Here is an 18525-nt window from a genome sequence, read left to right on the forward strand (position 1 = left end):
ACAAATAAGAATGATTACACACGATCTGATGGCCACGTGACACTCATCACCATTAAGAATTTAAGAAAATTATATAAAGAGAGTCATTTAATAAGGTTGCAAACTTCAAAGAGTAAAAGTTGATAAAATTCAAACATGGTGATTTGATAAAAGAAAGAAATACTTATAAAAAAAAAAAAAAAAAAATTCTAAAAAAAGAAAAGAAAAGAAAAGAAAAAATGCTTTGGAATATCTTCGGCCGTGTCACTAAATATTAACCATATGCTAAGAAGCGGTGCATTGAGTAGAAAGCACTAGAAGCGAGGGCGTCACATATATTATATATATATATTCAGCTCCATAACTGAGAGAGAATACTAGAGAGAACTCACGCTTTGCTTGGTTTTTAGGGTTTCACGGCCTCCCTTTTCCATTTTTAGCCAATATGAGGTAAGCCTTCGCTTCATTTCTTACGTTTCGTTCCGTTTCTGAATTTCTGACCATTTGATTTGTTCCATTTGCTCTCGTGCTACTGCTGCGCACTTCACTATTTCCTCGATCCGTTTGTTTGGTTCCCGAGAAAATCCGATCTTGAGTTTTATTGTTTTCGTGGTGCTTTGGTCTGATAAATCTGCGCGGCTGTGATTGATTTCCTTTTTTGGTTTGCTTTCTGTTTCTACATTTTCTCGGCAACCAAACAGGGGATTAGAGTTTAATGTGTCTCAAATATTTATGGTATGAAATGTGGTTGCTCGGTTATCAGATGTAGCGGTTGAATCATATGCTTATCGTCGTAATAGTTGTCTGAAAAGTAGTTGATTAAGTTGTTAAAATTATTCGCTGAGAAGTTAATGTAACTGGACATTTTAAGCCTGGAAAAAAATTAACGCGGAAAGGGTTTAGGATGTTTAGCAAAGTTTCTTGGATGGAATCATATCTAGATGCGTCATAGTTATCTGCAAAATTAGTTAGATAGCGATTCGCAATTTTTTAGAAATGCAACCCCAAACGATTTATTTTCGGTGATTTGGTTTAAAATCACACTTTTTGTCTATGAAATGTGCGTTTTTTCTGCAATCTGAAAACACAGATTTTTCTACACTCTCAAATCGCAATTTTTTTAAAAAAAACTCTCCCAAATGATATATTTTATGCAATTTGGTTTAAAATCACATTTTGGGTATGAGAAATTGTACTGTTTAAAGAACGTTAGAGGGCCTATGGTATTTGTCACTGATAAATGTTAGACTGCTTGTTGGGCCTAGCTAGACATTGAGCAGTCTGCAGGGAGATGTCATAGCTAAAGGTTTTTGCATTGCTAAAATAAAATTTTCCTTTCTATTAGTTAGATTAGCAGCTAAAGAATAGGTGAAGTTAATGTGTTGTCATGGCGTTAGAGCTTCTAACTATAATACCTTAAATGCTTGTAAATTGTTCTTCCCATGCACACTGGAGATTGATACTTCCAAGGTTTTATTTTTACTTTGTTGCATTTTCATTATAATTTTTTTTCCCTAATAAATGCTTTCCAACATAGTTTGCGTTTTTTATTTTAGTTTTGTCTCTCATTTTCAACATATTGTAGTCGTCATCCTGAGGTGAAGTGGGCCCAGAGTGTGAACGAGGTTTACATTACAGTGCTATTGCCAGATGCCAAAAATGCAAAGGTTGATCTTGAGCCAGAAGGAGTTTTCACCTTCTCTGCCAGTGCGGGAGTGGGTGACAACGTTTATGAGCTGAAGTTGAATCTTTTTGATAAGGTTAATGTAGAGGTAAGGAAGCTCTCTACCAATTATTCATAGGACATAAATCTTACTGTGTTGTTTGCTTGTGTTTTCTATATGCTTCTAAAAAAGGAGATAAAAAAAAAGTGTGCACCAATTTTTGCTGTTGTTGATCATTATTGGTTTGGCCTTATGTTGCCCCTGCAATGATGATCAATTTTTTTTTTCTCTGGACAAGTGAATGATTGATTAGTTAATTGGGTTCTCAGTTATCCAAATCAATTATTGTTGTTCAACAATATTTTCACAAATAAGAATAGTTATGCTTATGGTCTTTAGGACCCTTGGGTCAATTTTTCGTATTAGAGCTTGGTGCGGTGCAATGATATGGAAGCATGTGTGTTTAGAGTAAAGCTATATGCAACTCTTATCCCTTTTTTATCTCCCTAAATGTGACATGGCTTGTAGAATCACCGTTGGATCAAAATTCAATACTAATTCATACCAAATCCAATAGTGATTTTAAAAGCCATATCACATTTGGAGGGGATAAGAGTCTTTCATATAGCATTACTCGTGTGTTTATGCTGCGAGTGGGTTTGGAAAATACTTATTTCTTTCGTCGATTTATTTTTGATGTGTTTGTTGCCCATCTCCGCTCATTGGTTTAGGAAAGCAAAATAAATATAGGAGTAAGGAGTATATTCTGCATTGTGGAGAAGGCAGAGAAAGTGTGGTGGAAGAGGCTGCTACGTGAAGATGGCAAGGCTCCACATTTTATTAAAGTAGATTGGGACAAATGGGTGGATGAAGACGAGGATAAGGGTACTAATTTTTGGTGGACTATGTTTTATTTCTTTAAATTGCGTTGGTTTAAGTTGGAAAATGCTGATACGTGCTTAGTTGGGAATCAATTGACTTTTACTTCTTGTTTTGATCAGGTGGTAATGATTTGGATGTGGGAGGAATGGACTTCTCGGTAGGGGATTATTAGCTTATGGGCCTTTGATATTGAACCTTCAATTTTAGTTATGTGCTTGTTGACTTATTTATTGGTGTATTTTGCAGAAATTTGGTGGCATGGAAGGCATGGGAGGCATGGGAGGCATGGGAGGCCTGGGAGGCATGGGAGGCATGGAAGGCCTGGGTGGCCTGGGAGGCCTGGGAGGCATGGGAGGCATGGGAGGCCTGGGAGGCATGGGAGGCATGGGAGGCCTGGGAGGCCTCGGAGGCATGGAAGGCATGGGTGATGATGGAATGGGTGACTTTGATGATAGTGATGATGAAGGTAACAAAGCCATTAAGTGTTTCTAGTTGATGGATGGTGTAGTGCAAAAAATTGTATGATGAATTGTATCTGGTTATGTTCTAAATTGTCAGGAACTAATTATGCCTTCAAGATGTAGAATTAGCAAACACGTTTCTATAACTTAGATCACGTAAAGAGAGCTGAAAAATAATTAGGTAGGATAAGTTTTCTAAATGTGGTTTCTGTTTTATGTTTTGAGAAGTGTTTTAGCGTTTGATAAGTGAAAAGTGCTAGGTGGTATCTGCATCTAAAAACTTGATAGGATTACCATGAAAAGTGTTTCCGAAAGAAAAAGAAATTGTAAAGTCTTTCTGCAAGGAAAAAAAATAAAAAAAATTGTACAGTGTTTGGATGTGGTAATGAAAACAATGTTTGAAAACCTAAGAGGAAAAATTATTGAATTAATCCTTAAGTTTTGAGCATTTTATCAAACTGCTCCACGAGTTCCTACTTTTATCTTTTAACTTATTGTGATTGTTTCCATTATTAAATCAATCATTCCCTCCAATATTGTGCAGATTCCCTAGTATAAAAGTACAATTATATCCTTTTTCTCAAAAAAAAAATAAAAAAAGAAATAGATTAGGGGTAAGAGGGTGGTTTCGAGCACCCCCAGGGTGCTCGTGGCCACCCTTGTGTGACTTGGGGTGGTCGCAAGCTACCCTTGTGTGAATGGGGTGGCTCGTGCAGCCATCCCTTTGTCCCAAGGGTGGCCACACTTAGTGGGGGTGGGTATGAGTCACCCATGTGAGTGAGGGTGGCTGTGAGTCACCCCCTGGATCAATGGAGGTGGCTCGATAGGAGTGATTTGCGGCCACCTCCTTGTCAGTCGGGAAGGTGGGGAGGAGAGATCCACTTCTTACAAATATTTACCTTGTGGCAATATATATATATATATATATTTATGAAATTTAATTTGAACCATTAAATGGTTTCTCTTCATTTCACTTGTTACGAAGATGGTCCTCATCCCTCCTCAATGAGGAAGGTGGGGAGGGGAGATCCACCTCCACCTTCAGTGAAGGGTCAGCATTGACAGGGCGGAGGCTAGCCTTCACTGTCTTTTTTCTTAAGTAGAGGTTGTGTATGAAAGGCTGAACATTATTTTCAATGGTGTTTTCAACTTGTTTTTTAGAAACTAAGCATGAGTTTTCAAAGCGTTCTTACGTGAAAGTTTTATAAAAAGTGGGTGTTGTTTTGAAAACATAAACTGAAAATTGTTTTTGTGGGAACTGCATTTAAAAATTGGTTTGGATAACACTATGCTTGAAGAGCGCTTTCATCGAAAAAGTGAAAACACTTTTTGAAAATTGCAATTGAACAAGCTTCAAGCTATTTTTAGGTCCTATTGTTGAAGGTTGATTTATATTAATCAGTTAGTTGTCATCTTGCTCCAATGGTTTAATTAATTCAGATACTATGTCATTGTGGAAATGTTGAAGTGCTGATGGTTCTTGTTAAATTAAAGAAGCATGGATTAGGAAATGTATAAAGTTGCAGAGATACTATACAAAGGATAAATTTGTGTGTTGTGTGTTGTGTGTTCACTTTTAACTTCTTTGATCTTACTTTTTTGGAAGAAGAAATTTGGAGTTGCTTCAAAATGCATACGTAGGGGACCTGCCATTTTACTTCTACCTTAGACTTTCAATTTAATACAGTAGTGAACTTGCCTTTTGTTTCATGTTGGAGGTGGTTAAGTTTCTCAAGCTCTTCTTTTATGGTTTTCTTTCTTACATCTCTTTAACAAGGCTATGCCTTTTCTGTTATGTCAGAGCAAGAAGTTTCAAAGCCAGACAATGAGAAGCCGGAAGGAGATGAGAAGACTGAAAAAGCCGATGCTGTTAAGAGCGAAGAGAGAAAAGAAGCTGCTCCAAGCACATAGTAATGTTTGTGGTGGTTGAGAATCTCTATTAACTATGGCTTTGAGTATGTGAGGGTGAAATTGTCAGTCTCTATGACTGTATCAATGGGTGTTGTTTGCTCTAACGGAGTTGATGTTACTGATCTTCAAATTCGCACAATATATTGTGTTGGCTAAGAGCATTAATTTGTGTTACAGACAGGCAAATACTATTTTTACTTGAACTAGGATGTTTAGCAACTTTGTTTCATTGATGATAATCCTAGGTAATATCTGAATTTGATTCTTATTTACCCATCATTTACTGGTTGGAAGGTTATAGTCACTGTTTATTTGGAGGATGACAGAGTTTGGAAGACGGGTAATGCTTGGGATATATTTTTTTTTTTATCTTTTTAAATTAATGTGACTCTTAAAATCATCATTGAATTTGAGATGGATTGTTATTAGATTTTAATGATGATTTTAAAAGTAACATTAATATTGAGAGGATAAAAAAAAGAGAAAAAGATGGTCTTTCACATTAATTTTGGAAGAGATAAGTGTCATAGGGGTGGAAGGGGTGATAGTATGAGCCTGAAGAGATAGGTGCCATAGGGGTGGAGGGGGTCGGAGTATCGGCTTGGAGAGATGAGGGTGATTCTTGTACAATTTCTTTTACACAATTTTTATACAATCAAAATATATTGGTAGGACCTATAGGAGTGGAAGGGGTCGGAGTATCAGCTTGAAGAGATGGGAGGTGATTCTTGTATAATTTCTTTTACACAATTTTCACACTACTAGGCACATTGGTAGAACTCATAGGGGTGGAAGAGGTCGGAGTATCATCTTGAAGAGATGGGGGGTGATTCTTGTACAATTCCTTTTACACAACTTTTACACAACTTTTACATAATCAACATACATTGGTAGAACTCACGCATGTGGGTCATAGTAATGTGTCTTGGTTGTGCGGAAGTTGTGTAAAAATGTTGTGAAAGATCATTTCTGAAGAAATAGGTGCCATAGGAGTGGAAGGGGTTGGAGTTAGAGCTTGAGAGTAGGGAAAGGCCATAGAGAATTTGAAAAAAAAATAAATAAAATTGAATGGGTGGATGTCTAAGTGTTCTATACTTTTTATTCATGATCACTAACGTTTAAATAAACGTATACGTTTCAAGATAGAACACAACTTAATAAACGATAACCTCATCCTAATAGCAAATAATTACTTAGAAGATAACAATTAAATCACAATAATAATGTGCTCAACAAAAAATTATTAATTTCATTACACTCTTTACTGTTGTTAGTATGTCATTTATGCCCGAATGTCATTCTCTCTATTTCAATTGAGTGGGGTTAAGATAACTAAATGTACTTAACAAATTTTTTTTTTTTTTTTTTAGCTATTGATAGCTTAAATGTGTATATTTTATCTATTAAAGTAAACATTCATACTTATTATGATTTAATTCTTACATTTTATATTTAATTGTGGAATCATATCTCGTATTAGAATGTTTCTTCAATTCGTGAGTCCAGCAGTTTGGTTTCACCTCTTCTTATATTATACGTTGGACTCTATTTTGGGCATATGATGAACTTCTTTTTGACCCACTTCTTAGCTTTTACTTTTTGCTTTCTTTTGTAATTCTTACATAACACAATATCTTGAATTAATATATTATCTAAGCTTAAGATTAATAATTGAACAATATTTCACAATTAAATATAAAATGTAAAAATTAAATCATTATAAGGTATGATAATGTTTACTTTAATAAGTAAAATATGCACATTTAAGCTATTATCAGTTATCTTCAATTGAGTTGGGTTAAGATAACTAAATGTGCTTAACAAAAATTATTTGTCGTTAAGCCCTATATTCATAGAATATGATTTTTTTATTTTATTTTATTTTATTTTATTTTTTTTTATGGTTAAAATTTTATTTTATTTTATAATAATATACATATTATCACGTTATTTAAACATTGTGTCATTCCATTTAAAATTTTAAATAACGTGAGATATATAAAAAAATATAATCTAAACTTAAAATGGATCCAAATGAACAAATAATTAGTTTGGGCCGATTCCTCTACAAAAGAAGCTTCAATTCTTCAAACAAGGATGAGGCCCTTCAATCAAACTGATTTTTTGCAGAAAGGACTTTTTTTTTTTCTTTTTTTTTTTCAAGTGCCGAAAGCCTACTGTGAGCCCTAAAACACCAGGAGGAGGTCTTTTTTATCAGTTTCCTTAAAGCTCAAGGACACACAGAGATGGAGGCCACGGACATGGATGTCGAAGAACAACCTTCTTCCAATCTCAATAATAACTCTTGTAAGCGGTTTGGTCTTAAAAACTCAATTCAAACCAACTTCGGCGACGACTACGTTTTCCAAATCGTCCCCAAGTACGGTTCTTTTTTGTTTCTTTTCCCCCCTACTATGGCTTAATTTTCCTTTGTTGCTGTTCTTTTTGCCCGAGAAATTATGGGAAAACTGGGAAGAAAAAAAAAAAAATATTTTGAGCCTTATAAACTACCTATACGTTGAGATAATCAAAGTTTTCAACTGGGTTCGTGGGTTCTCGCTATGCGTATTAGCTTTTGTGCTTTTCCTACACTTTCTTGCGGACCAAACGGTTAATTGTTAAATGGGTTTCAGTAATTTTCGATTTAGAGGGTTAAAATTGTTGTCTGGGTTTTGGATGGAAGGGATGATTGGACGGCAATGGCGGTGTCATTGTCAACAAATGCAGTGAAGCTGTACTCACCGGTGACTGGTCAGTACTATGGAGAGTGTAGGGGTCACTCTGCAGCCATAAATCATATCTCATGCTCAGGCGCGTCAGCTCCGCATGTATTGCACTCTTGCTCTTCTGATGGAACCATTAGAGCTTGGGACACGAGGTCATTCCAGCAGGTAGCTCCCTTGGTCTCTCTCTGCATATACATAATGTGCATCATTATGGTTATGTGCTATATAAATTTTTGTAGTGGTTTTGGTTGTAAATTCATTTAAGAATGAGGGATTCTATTTTTTTATTTTTTTATTATTTATACTGCAGGTTTCATGTATAAGTGCTGGCGATTCGCAAGAGGTCTTTAGCTTCTCGTTTGGAGGGTCAACCGATAATCTTCTTGCTGCAGGATGTAAATCTCAGGTTTGATGTCTATAGTAGGAGATTAATCATATTGAGCGTTATGAATGTTAGTTTTTTGGTTGAGATTATTATTTGCTAGTTCTGGTGATGTTTCCTCTATAATGTGTTTGAAGTTTTTTATTCCTTTGTTAGACAAAGGAATGAAGTAAAATGTAGCCATTTACAAGTTTATACACTTATGATTATCTTTTCTTGAATGATGACTAATAAACTCAGATAATCTTCTGGGATTGGAGGAACAAAAGGCAAGTTGCTTGTTTGGAGGACTCCCATGTGGATGATGTTACGCAGGTTTGTTCGGATGCCTATGCCTGTGAAATATGTCTATATATCTAGGTTGAATCATGTTCACTTATTTACTAGTTTATGAGTAGGCAAATAGTGACATCACTTAGTTTTTAATTTCTCCTTTTCAAGTACTTGAAGTGTAGTTAGAATACAAAAACTGTAAGTGTAGTCAGGAGTATCAGTTGATTGTGGTTGGGGCTTACACTGGTAAAGCTTGAGGCTTGCATTACATTTGATTATCTGGAAGTCTATGGCACTCTACCTTGGGCAAGCTTGCATTATATTTATTTTGTGATACTTCTCAGATGAATTGTAGTTGTCAACCTGTTTTGTCGCAGACGTCTTGGAGAGTTTCATAAAAAAATTGTTTGTATGGAGTGCTTTTGTGATCTGTTGATATAATACAGATGATGGAATTTTATTACTTGATTTATATAGCACATGTTTGTTCTGGGTTTTCTAAAGCTTCGTAATTGGTGATAGGTTCACTTTGTCCCCGACCAACGAAGCAAGCTTGTTTCTGCATCTGTAGATGGATTGATATGTATATTTGATACCGATGGAGAAATCAATGACGATGATCATCTGGAATCAGTAAGCACAAGCCTGTAATTCTCAGTATTATTTGTTTTAGTGTTCAAAATTTTGTGGTCAACTAGTTGATGGAGAATGATATATGAACTGGTCAGTTGTTTCTATATCTATGGAGAGGGACGTTGATCAGAGCAAATGATTGGCCGTTTTGAGAAACAATTGCTGAAAAATGCAAGTGGGCTTGGGGTAGTTAGGAAATTTAGCAGCAGTGATTTTTAGCATGTAATTTATGTGGTAATTTCTTGTTTTCAGAATATACCTGAGGTTATCATCATATTTAATAACTCCTTGAAAAGAGATCTTGTATAGCCCATTTCAAATAAGGGACATATTTTATTGGAAAAACCGGTATAATTCTATTCATCTAGGTCTTCTTTATATTATGTGTTATGTAGCCTCGTAGAAATGTGTGTTTTTAAGCTTTTACTTGAAAAGTGTTCCTGGATCATTTCTTTTATATTTCAATATTCTAATTCACAGTTTTGCATTTGTTATGGTTAAAGTTCCTAGCGACCATTGAAATAGTAAAATCTTGTAGAATTTTTACTTGTTAGAAGGTCCTACCTGCAGGACAATGCATCATTAGGAGAATTTAAATCATAGCCATCTCTTTTACTTAGGACCATCTCAGTGGTATTATACTATTAATATATGTATGTCACTGCATAAGGGACATAGGTTGCCTTGTTGATGTAAATTGTCTTGGTTGTGCACATTTAATCAAAACTTGTTTACTCTTTAGCACACTGATTACTCCTCATAGAAGAGTCCTTTTTATGGTTTGCTTTTCAGTATCTAAGGGCATATTCTTTTGTAACTTCAGAAAAAAAGGGGCAAATTTTCCTTTTCTTTTTTCAACTGCAAGATGTCTTACATAAATTACTTTAAAAGAAAAGGAATCTCACAAAAACTTGCTATTTGATACACTTAATGACATATTTTGATGCATTAAGTGCTTGAGCTCATTCGATAAATGAATGGCATCTTAGTTGACAAGTTCTTATTTTCTTGGAGCCATTAATGGATTTTCCTCTATAAATTTACGATATTGACAATTATAATAATTCAGGTAATTAATGTGGGAACTTCAATTGGGAAAGTGGGATTTCTTGGAGAGAGGTATCAAAAGCTCTGGTGTTTGACCCATATTGAGACCTTAAGGTATCAATCTTTTTCCCATTAACTGGTATTTAGTACGTTACTGGAAATATACTCTTAGGAAATTTCCACTCCTTGATCTTCCTGTGAGAATCATGAGGCATATTGGGGTGTTTTATGACAATCTTTTTCCCATTAACAGCCACACACTCACCAGACACACGTTCTTTATATACATTATATCTGAAGTTACAACCCATGCCAAGAATCAGATTTCTTGTCTCCCTCCCTCCCTCTCTACACACAAACACAGCCACACACTCACCAGACACATGTTCTTTATATACATTATATCTGAAGTTACAACCCATGCCAAGAATCAGATTTCTTGTCTCACCTCTCCAATATGTCTCATGTTAAATATTCAGATTTGTACTTGATACTCATATTTTACTCTGATCAGCTGCCACAATATATGTAAAATTCCTGATAACTTACTTCAATTGCTTCCCCTCATAGTGTTTGGGACTTGGAAGGTGCAAAAAATGAAGCAAGCTTCCAAGACACTCGATCATTGGCTTCTGATAGTTGGACGTTAGATCAGGTAAGTCTTTCATGTTGGTAGAAAGTACTCCTTTAAGTCAATTAGGAGAATAACTATGGTTCAAGTGTACATAAATGCGTAATTTTTTTTCAGTGCTTTCTTTTAAAATAAATGAGATGCATCACACACCATATTGAGGTTATATCAGAGCTAAGGGCCCCCCTTAGGATTAAGCCCGGAGTTAACCCCTTGGTTGTCTGAGAACTTCTTGAGGTGGGAATAGTATAGAACTTCTCAACTCTCAACAAAGCATAGTTGGGTTGTACCATCAACCCTACCCTAGGAAAGCAGAAGCAAAGCTCAAGATTTTTAATCCTTGTGGTAAATAAAGATGCAAGTGACCAGCAAGATTACTTAGACAAGCAGTCAAATGTTTCATAACTGTGGTTTTGCAGCATTACTTACCAAATCACATCTTCTGCATGTGTCAACCCTGCTTTTACTTGTACCAAGTTAAAAGTGAATTGGATCCTCTCCATTACAAGTGAAATGGAGATGAAGTATTTCATGATCAAGATTAGATTTCACAGTATCTAACAGTGTACATATTTTTTAAATGACTTGGCAACGTGAACATCATATACACCGTTAAATGCTGTGAAATCTAATCTAGAATGGAGAGGATCCTGTTCCAATTGAAAGGCTCTTTAGACAGCATAAGCACTGAAACTGCGGTCTTCAACTTAAGTTTAGTAGCTTGTTTTAGAACTTTTTGGCTAACCACTCAGATTGGCAGGAAGAATTCTGGGTCCTTCATTAGATGATAGACCCAAAGCAACGAATTTTGGACATTTGTTTCTTAATTGGAACTTAGTAGTTAGAGGATGCAAACAAATTTACCTCCCAGATTGTGTCCCCATTACCCATCTTTTTTTGCAGATAGATTATTTTGTTGATTGTCACTACTCGGAAGAAGCCAAGCGACTATGGGTGATCGGTGGCACTAATGCTGGCACTTTAGGCTACTTTCCGGTAAACTATAATGGAGCGGCAACAATAGGATCTCCGGAAGCAGTTCTTGAGGGTGGGCACACTGGTATTGTCAGAAGTGTGTTGCCTATGTCAACTGTGCATGGTGGCCTACCCCAAAACCAAGGCATTTTTGGATGGACGGGGGGTGAAGACGGGCGCTTATGTTGCTGGTTGTCTGATGATTCTCCTCAAATAAATAGATCATGGATTTCAAGCGCATTGATAATGAAGTCACCAACTACTCGCAAGAAAAGTAGGCACCATCCCTACTAGCTACCCATATTTTTTTAGTGCACTTCGTATCCTAATGTATCTTTCTTTTTGGTTTTTTGGTTTAATTAGATTCTCTTTATTTTATTTGTTTTGATTTTATTTTTTTTGTTAGGGTTGGGGGAAGAGAACATAATTTTGTTTTTCCTCCAAAACTGGGTTGGAGACTGGAGAGCTGGGTTTGGTTGTAAAAAATTTGTAATTTACAAATTCCGTTTGAATTTGTATAATGTTGCCTATTAAGAGATTAATTTCCGTTTTGCTGGATATAAGGATATTCCGACCCAAAAAAAAACGAAGCATATGCTATAATTGGTAAATATAAAGAGAAGACTCGCACACTTCGAGAAATCAGCAAACCTATCACGTTGCCAGGGTTTTTCACATTTTCAATTGAAGGAGACTACAATACCTGTAATTGAGACAAATAGAGAAGACAGTTGTGATATCTAGAACTTGCAAACCAATCTCATCCACCGATCAGCATGAAATTCACAATACTATATGTTCTCATTGATTTTCCATATTCCTACATAGATTTGGTGATCAAATCTGGCGTTCTCATTGAATTTAACCCTTGTAATAAGTAAAACACATTAGGAATAAAAATACCAGAAAAACATTGAGCTCTTTTTTTGGGTTAAGTTTGAATCGCTGAGCTGAACAGAAAAATCAAAGTACAAGCTTCTCACTAAGTTCTGCAATACTGCACCTACAATAGCTACATAAAATTAACCATTCCAACTGAATAAACTCTCGAGGACGGGGAAACATTGGAGCAGCTAACCATCCGGACGTTACCCAAAAAAAATTAACCACCCAGACAGCACATATGAATGAAGTTGGACACCAATGCCTTCATGCTGTTTATTACTAGTTGTTCCACAGCATAACATAAATCAGCCACGGCCACGCCCTACACCTGGTCAGGAAAATTATATACATTTGATTGGTAAGTCGAGTTCTTATGATCTCATTGGCGAACATTAAGCTGAATATACCATGAAAAGAAAAAATAAGGCAGCATATAGATTTTAAACCCTAGTATTGATGGCTCTAACTAGAACTTGTGCTGGTACAGAATGAGCGTACAGTCAATAACTAAATTGCTATTGCTTTGATATAGAGTTATCGTCTATCAGCAGCTTGTAATAAGTGACCCTTTTTTTTTATTCTCTTTCCTGTACGGCTTGTAATAAGTGTGATTTAATAGGTGACTACAAAAGCATATAATCTACCAGTGTTCTCTCTGTACTTAATAGGACAGCTTATTTGCTTTCTATGCCACTAATAAGAAAATCACCAAGAAATATATATTGGTTTAGATAAGTTCACCTCTGTTTCCACCAGGCTTTCCACCAGATCCACCTCTGCCTCGGCCTCCACCCGGACCCTTAGCACTTCCATCATCCAAACCACGCCCAATTCCTTTTGCTTGGCGTCCTCCAGGACCATCCTCCCTACCTCGCCCCCTTCCGCGCCCTACCCCAGGTGGCCTCCTATCTGGAAAATGCAAGCAATTAATCAAATAAGAAGCTAAATTTAAGTAATATCCGATTTCATAAACGCACAAAGCTTTATCTTACCCCATTGCAGGGTGAAAAGCCTGAAAGAGAACTCAAAGCAGGACTATGGTCGGGTAAAACTAAATCATTTTAGTCCAAATATGATATTTACATTAATTTTTGCTGCTCTAGACAAGAACCAATCATTATAACTGCGAAATTTATGTTCACCACAGTGATGCATCCAGTTACAGGTTACAATCCAATTTCTACAAACTCAGGTATGCAATACCTTTCATCAGAATATATATATCTATCTAAACTATCTCGTCATTTGGAGGAGTGAGAATATGAACAAATACCCTAGTCTTACAAGACAAAAGAGTATACCTGAGCGGCTCTTGGTTTCTTCCTGAACCTTATCTATCACCTGAAAATACAAAGGAAACAATACTAGATTGATGAAATTGACCACTAAAACAACCAAAAGAAAGAAGAACAAATGCACCAACGCAAATGATTACAGAGCCATGGCATCCAAATTTTAAATACATCAGCTAACTGTCAACATCATTCAATTTCACAAAAATACTAGATCCTAGAGTCATAAAGCCAAAACCAATGTGTTTCATTCTGATCTCCCGGCTTAGTTAAGGCAAGGCACACGTGGTGTAGCGTTGGGGCCTCCCAAAGGTTTTGGGATTGAGGGCTAGGGTTTTTGAGGGTTGTTGGGTTTTTTTTTCTTTTTTTTTTTGTAGGCTGCTTTAATAGTTCCTGTGTACTTAGGAGCGCCTTACACTTTTATATAAAATCTTTATTACTTCTCAAAAAGAAAAAAAGAAAAAAAGAAAAAGAGTAAAATAAAAATGTATACACCATGTAGATATAAAAATAAAGGTGGCAACCAGGTAGGTTGAATCTAATGCCAAAAAAAAATAAAAAAAAATCCATTGACTACTGTTAAAGCACACGGACTCTCATCAAAGAGTCTGAGTACTAACGGTCTCTTATCCTCAACTGAAGATAAGAGATAACTTCTAGTTTTGAATTGTAAACAAACCGGTTAGACTTGGAGTAGAACTCTAACCGGTTGTATCTGTTTTAGATTAGAATAGATTTGAATTATTCTTATCCTATAGTGTATTTTCAATCTCTATAAACACTCCTAGATAGAAACTCTTTCTATCTAAAACTCTTGTAATCTATTCTCTATATATACGAGTACAAGCAACCAGTGAATAACACGGTTGAACAACAATTCAGATAGAAATCTTTTCTGGTATCAGAGCCCCTACAAGACTAAACGTCTTTTTTTTTTTTTTTTTTTTTTCTCCTTTCCTTCTCTAATTCAATGGCCAAATCCAGTATTACCGTTGATTCCACCTTTGCTCAACCCACTCCTATTTTTAATATTCCGCACATGAACCACTCTCCCTCTTTCAAACTAGCCAAAGACAACTATATGGCTTGGCAGTTTCATCATTTGGCGTATCTCCGTGGTCAAGATGTTTACGGTTTCATTGACGACACGATTCTTGCCCCTGCTCAATTGATTGTCAATCCCGCTACTGCTTCTGGCTCTCCTGCCATGATTGCCAACCCAGATTACCTCTCCTGGTATCAAAAAGACCAACTTATCATTAGCGTCCTGGTCTCGACTTTATCCGACTCTTATGTATCCCATGTTGTCGGCTGCACCACTTCTCGTGCACTATGGGAATCCTTGGAGAAGATGTTTGCTTCCCAAGCACATGCTCGCATCATGCAGGTGCACTTTCAGCTAGCCACCCTGAAGAAAGGTAGTTCTTCTGTAACTGATTACTTTCATAAACTAAAAAACCTCAGTGACACCCTTGTTGCTTGTGGCCAACCCCTCAATGATTTTGAGGCTGTGTCTTTCTTGCTGGCTGGTCTTGGCTCTGAGTTTGATCCCCTGGTTACCTCTGTCACCACTCGGGTCGACCCCATCTCCCGTGATGATATATACAGCTTGCTCCTAGCTCATGAGATGCGACTCGAGCAGCAAATGGCCACCACAAATCTCTCCAATGCTGCTGCCCATGTTATTGCTCGAAATCCTAATCGCTCTGGCCAGAGTGGCCGCAGCTTCAATGTTGCCTGTGGTCGTGGTTTACCCAATGGCTAAGGCTACCGCAGTCCCTTCCCTGGTGGACGTTGTTCCTCCTCTAGCCGACATGGCCGTGGTCAGCATTTTCATGGTCCTAGTTCATCCAGACCCCTCTGCTAGATTTGCAACAAACTTGGTCATTATGCCGGGACTTGTTACCAACGCTTTGATCAAGCTTCTTAAAATGAATCTCATTCTCCACTGCAGGCCTTTTACTCCTCTCCCAATCTACCTACTGATGAGAGCTGGTACCCGGATTCAGGAGCCACTCACTACCTCACTCATGACTTGAACAACCTCACCATCTCCTCAGATGCATACACGGGTCCTGACCAGATGCGTGTGGGAAACGATATAGGTTTGTCTATAAACCATGTAGGTTCTGCCCATATATCTTGTCCAAATCGTTCCTTTATTCTTAAAAATTTACTTCATGTTCCGTCCATTTGCAAAAATCTGCTCTCTGTCAGTAAATTCGCTCATGATAATTCTGTGTTTTTTGAGTTTCACTCTTCCTTTTTTGTTATCAAAGACTGCCAAACCAGGTCCATCCTCCATCAGGGTCCTCTTAAACACGGCCTATATCAGTTGTTGCCCTCCCTCACCTCCACTCCCTCTCCCTACTCTCTTGTTGGTGAAAGGACCTCCGCTGAACAAGAGTCCGAGTACTAACGGTCTCTTATCCTCAAACTGAAGATAAGAGATAACTTCTAGTTTTGAATTGTAAACAAACCGGTTAGACTTAGAGTAGAACTCTAACTGGTTGTATCTGTTTTAGATTAGAATAGATTTGAATTATTCTTATCCTATAGTGTATTTTCAATCTCTATAAACACTCCTAGATAGAAACTCTTTCTATCTAAAACACTTGAAATCTATTCTCTATATATACGAGTACAAGCAACCAGTGAATAACACGGTTGAACAACAATTCAGATAGAAATCTTTTAACTACATATCCAAATTAGAAAGGTATGAATCTATACTGTTCAGTAAAAAGAAGAATTTATCAAATGCAATTAGCTCGAAAGAAAAGAAACCTCTTTTGATAACTATAAAGCAATGACAGCACCTTCCACAAAGCACAATGCAAACTCTAATCATGCCTTACTTAATGCTACTCGACAACACGAATAACTAACAACACAAATAGCATAGATGTTAGATAAAATTAAGAATCTCATGATAGATTCTAAATGCACTAATCCATGAAAAGAGAGAGAGAGACTCAAAATACAAAGATGAACACAAAGCTTCTATATTTGCAGATAATTAACAACACCATTTAACATACCTCATCAGGAACTCGAAGGTACTTGATTGTATTCCCGCGGATGTAGCATTCAGGCATTCGCCAAAATCTATCACCATCCTACATCATGATTCCGATAACATTTGATTATAATCTTAATAAGAAAGCAACATTCTCATTATCAAGCAAAACATGCTTTGAAGAACAAAAGTGAGCTTGTCTATAAACAAATAAGGGTCTGAGAATTGGCAATATATTACTTTAGAGGTACAGATAACTTCACGGAGATGAATGTTCATCCAAGTATCACAGTTGACCAAATGCCCGTTGTAGGTCTCCCCATTTTTCAGTTCCACCAACTGTTACAATACATAATAACTTCACATTACGAATCCCTAAGCATAACACAATATCTAGGAAGCATAATAACCTGTCTATTTTCAATGCATAATTTTTTTTGATACGGAAATGAAAGCTCTTACCATTGGGTGCCCTTGGGCACTCTTAAGTAGAGAAAGTGGAAGCTGCAACAGCCAAAGAAAAAAAGTAAGTAGAATTTTTTTTTTTTTTTCAAAAAATAAGGGAATAATATAATTAGGATCAAAATTAGGGTTTTGATCCTAATTCTCGGTTTTCCTCTAATTTCTCGGCAACCAAACAGAAGGTAAAAAAAATAATAATAATCGTAGAGCAACGTACCATATTTTAGGGCACAGAAAGCAGACCAAACAAAACCTGCAACAAAGACAGTAAAAAATTAATGCAGTTGAACAAATTTCAAACTTTTATTCATCCAAGAAAAAAAAATTCAAACTTTAATTCGATCGAGCAATCTATAATAACCAAGAATAGAGTTTAAAACCCTAACCCTAAAAAAAGAAAAGAAAAGAAAAGAAAAGAAGAACTAGCTACTGGTTATGCTCTTAGAGGCAGAGAGATTGCGGGTACACAAAGAAAGAGGTCGAATATATAGTAACCGAGCTTTGAAACCTTTTTCTTTGGGTAAGTATTTGCTTTGAAACCCTAAAAACTACGAGAAATGGAGCTTACCGTTCAGGAGGCTTCAATCGCTACTTGAAGAGAAAATTTAGTTCCGAGGGATCAAACTGGTGTCTTTCGCTATGACCGCCTATGTATAGCAGTCCAAGTATGAGTTTAACAAATAGTATGAATACGTACTATTTCGTTACTATGTATCGGACTTCAAAATAATTAAAATAAAATAAAATAAAATAAAAGTTTTTTAGGCCGTCCAGATCAATGAGATCATTGTATTTTAGATTGTCTAGAATAAGTGGACTCATAACTCCTCTTATTTTTTTTTTTTTTTTTTTTTTTTTTTTTTTATTTATTATTTTTTTAAGTATCTAATAACAGAGAATTCCCGTCAAGTCATTCTATTCATTAGCGCATTTAACGATGATTAATTTAAAGGTTAGTTAATATAGTCACGTCAATATCGTATGATAATTATAGAATAAAAATATAGTTTATAAAATTACTCTTTTAATAATAAAGCATGTGAGAAGAGTAACGCTACTCTTCGCACCCATTTATCACACTCATTTCATACTAGCTGACGTATCAAGTTTTAAGTGACTTTTCATGTCAAACACTTAAAAAATAAAAAAAAAATAAAAAAAAAAGTCACTTAAAACACGCCGCATAAGCCAGTGTGAAGAATAACATTACTTATGTGAAAATCACATGTTACATATGTCAATTTAATAAATTGGTTTTTAAAGGAAAATTTTGTTCAATTATTATTAACGTTCCCAATTTTTA

The 18525-nt window shown here is 36.1% G+C and overlaps 3 protein-coding genes across 3 annotated transcripts; 2 read left to right on the forward strand and 1 right to left on the reverse strand.

Moving 5' to 3' along the window:
* The first annotated feature begins 280 nt into the window (after positions 1-280).
* LOC133851963 (uncharacterized protein Os08g0359500) lies at positions 281-5116 on the forward strand. The gene is made up of 6 exons (XM_062288600.1): positions 281-429; positions 1565-1751; positions 2375-2528; positions 2645-2682; positions 2772-2991; positions 4788-5116. Exons 1-6 carry the CDS (start codon positions 425-427, stop codon positions 4895-4897), a joined length of 714 nt encoding a protein of 237 aa, XP_062144584.1. The 5' UTR covers positions 281-424; the 3' UTR covers positions 4898-5116.
* A 1926-nt stretch (positions 5117-7042) lies between these two features.
* Positions 7043-12127, forward strand: LOC133852792 (WD repeat-containing protein GTS1). The gene is made up of 8 exons (XM_062289554.1): positions 7043-7277; positions 7581-7788; positions 7934-8029; positions 8246-8320; positions 8801-8911; positions 9981-10072; positions 10529-10613; positions 11493-12127. Exons 1-8 carry the CDS (start codon positions 7144-7146, stop codon positions 11856-11858), a joined length of 1167 nt encoding a protein of 388 aa, XP_062145538.1. The 5' UTR covers positions 7043-7143; the 3' UTR covers positions 11859-12127.
* Positions 12128-12337: 210 nt separating this feature from the next.
* On the reverse strand, positions 12338-17911 carry LOC133851287 (sm-like protein LSM4). Its single transcript, XM_062287624.1, has 8 exons — positions 17791-17911; positions 17440-17475; positions 17223-17264; positions 17001-17099; positions 16783-16860; positions 13751-13790; positions 13191-13358; positions 12338-12777 (listed from the first exon to the last, which is right to left on the reverse strand). Exons 2-8 carry the CDS (start codon positions 17440-17442, stop codon positions 12755-12757), a joined length of 453 nt encoding a protein of 150 aa, XP_062143608.1. The 5' UTR covers positions 17443-17475; positions 17791-17911; the 3' UTR covers positions 12338-12754.
* Between the last annotated feature and the right edge of the window lie 614 nt (positions 17912-18525).

Source organism: Alnus glutinosa, chromosome 12 (genome assembly GCF_958979055.1).
Source record: "Alnus glutinosa chromosome 12, dhAlnGlut1.1, whole genome shotgun sequence".
Taxonomy (NCBI): Eukaryota; Viridiplantae; Streptophyta; class Magnoliopsida; order Fagales; family Betulaceae; genus Alnus; species Alnus glutinosa.

What these genes read in the sequence shown, in the direction of transcription:
- LOC133851963 (XM_062288600.1), top strand. An exon ending in GGATGAAGACGAGGATAAGG is followed by an intron (nt 2,529 to 2,644) that starts GTACTAATTTTT and finishes TGTTTTGATCAG; the next exon opens with GTGGTAATGATTTGGATGTG. An exon ending in TGGGAGGAATGGACTTCTCG is followed by an intron (nt 2,683 to 2,771) that starts GTAGGGGATTAT and finishes TGTATTTTGCAG; the next exon opens with AAATTTGGTGGCATGGAAGG.
- LOC133852792 (XM_062289554.1), top strand. Translation starts at nt 7,144, where the DNA reads ATGGAGGCCACGGACATGGATGTCGAAGAACAACCTTCTTCCAATCTC. An exon ending in GTTTTCCAAATCGTCCCCAA is followed by an intron (nt 7,278 to 7,580) that starts GTACGGTTCTTT and finishes TTTGGATGGAAG; the next exon opens with GGATGATTGGACGGCAATGG. An exon ending in ACGATGATCATCTGGAATCA is followed by an intron (nt 8,912 to 9,980) that starts GTAAGCACAAGC and finishes ATAATAATTCAG; the next exon opens with GTAATTAATGTGGGAACTTC.
- LOC133851287 (XM_062287624.1), bottom strand. An exon ending in GTGCCCAAGGGCACCCAATG is followed by an intron (nt 17,100 to 17,222) that starts GTAAGAGCTTTC and finishes GTATTGTAACAG; the next exon opens with TTGGTGGAACTGAAAAATGG. An exon ending in ACCTTCGAGTTCCTGATGAG is followed by an intron (nt 13,791 to 16,782) that starts GTATGTTAAATG and finishes TTGTATTTTCAG; the next exon opens with GTGATAGATAAGGTTCAGGA.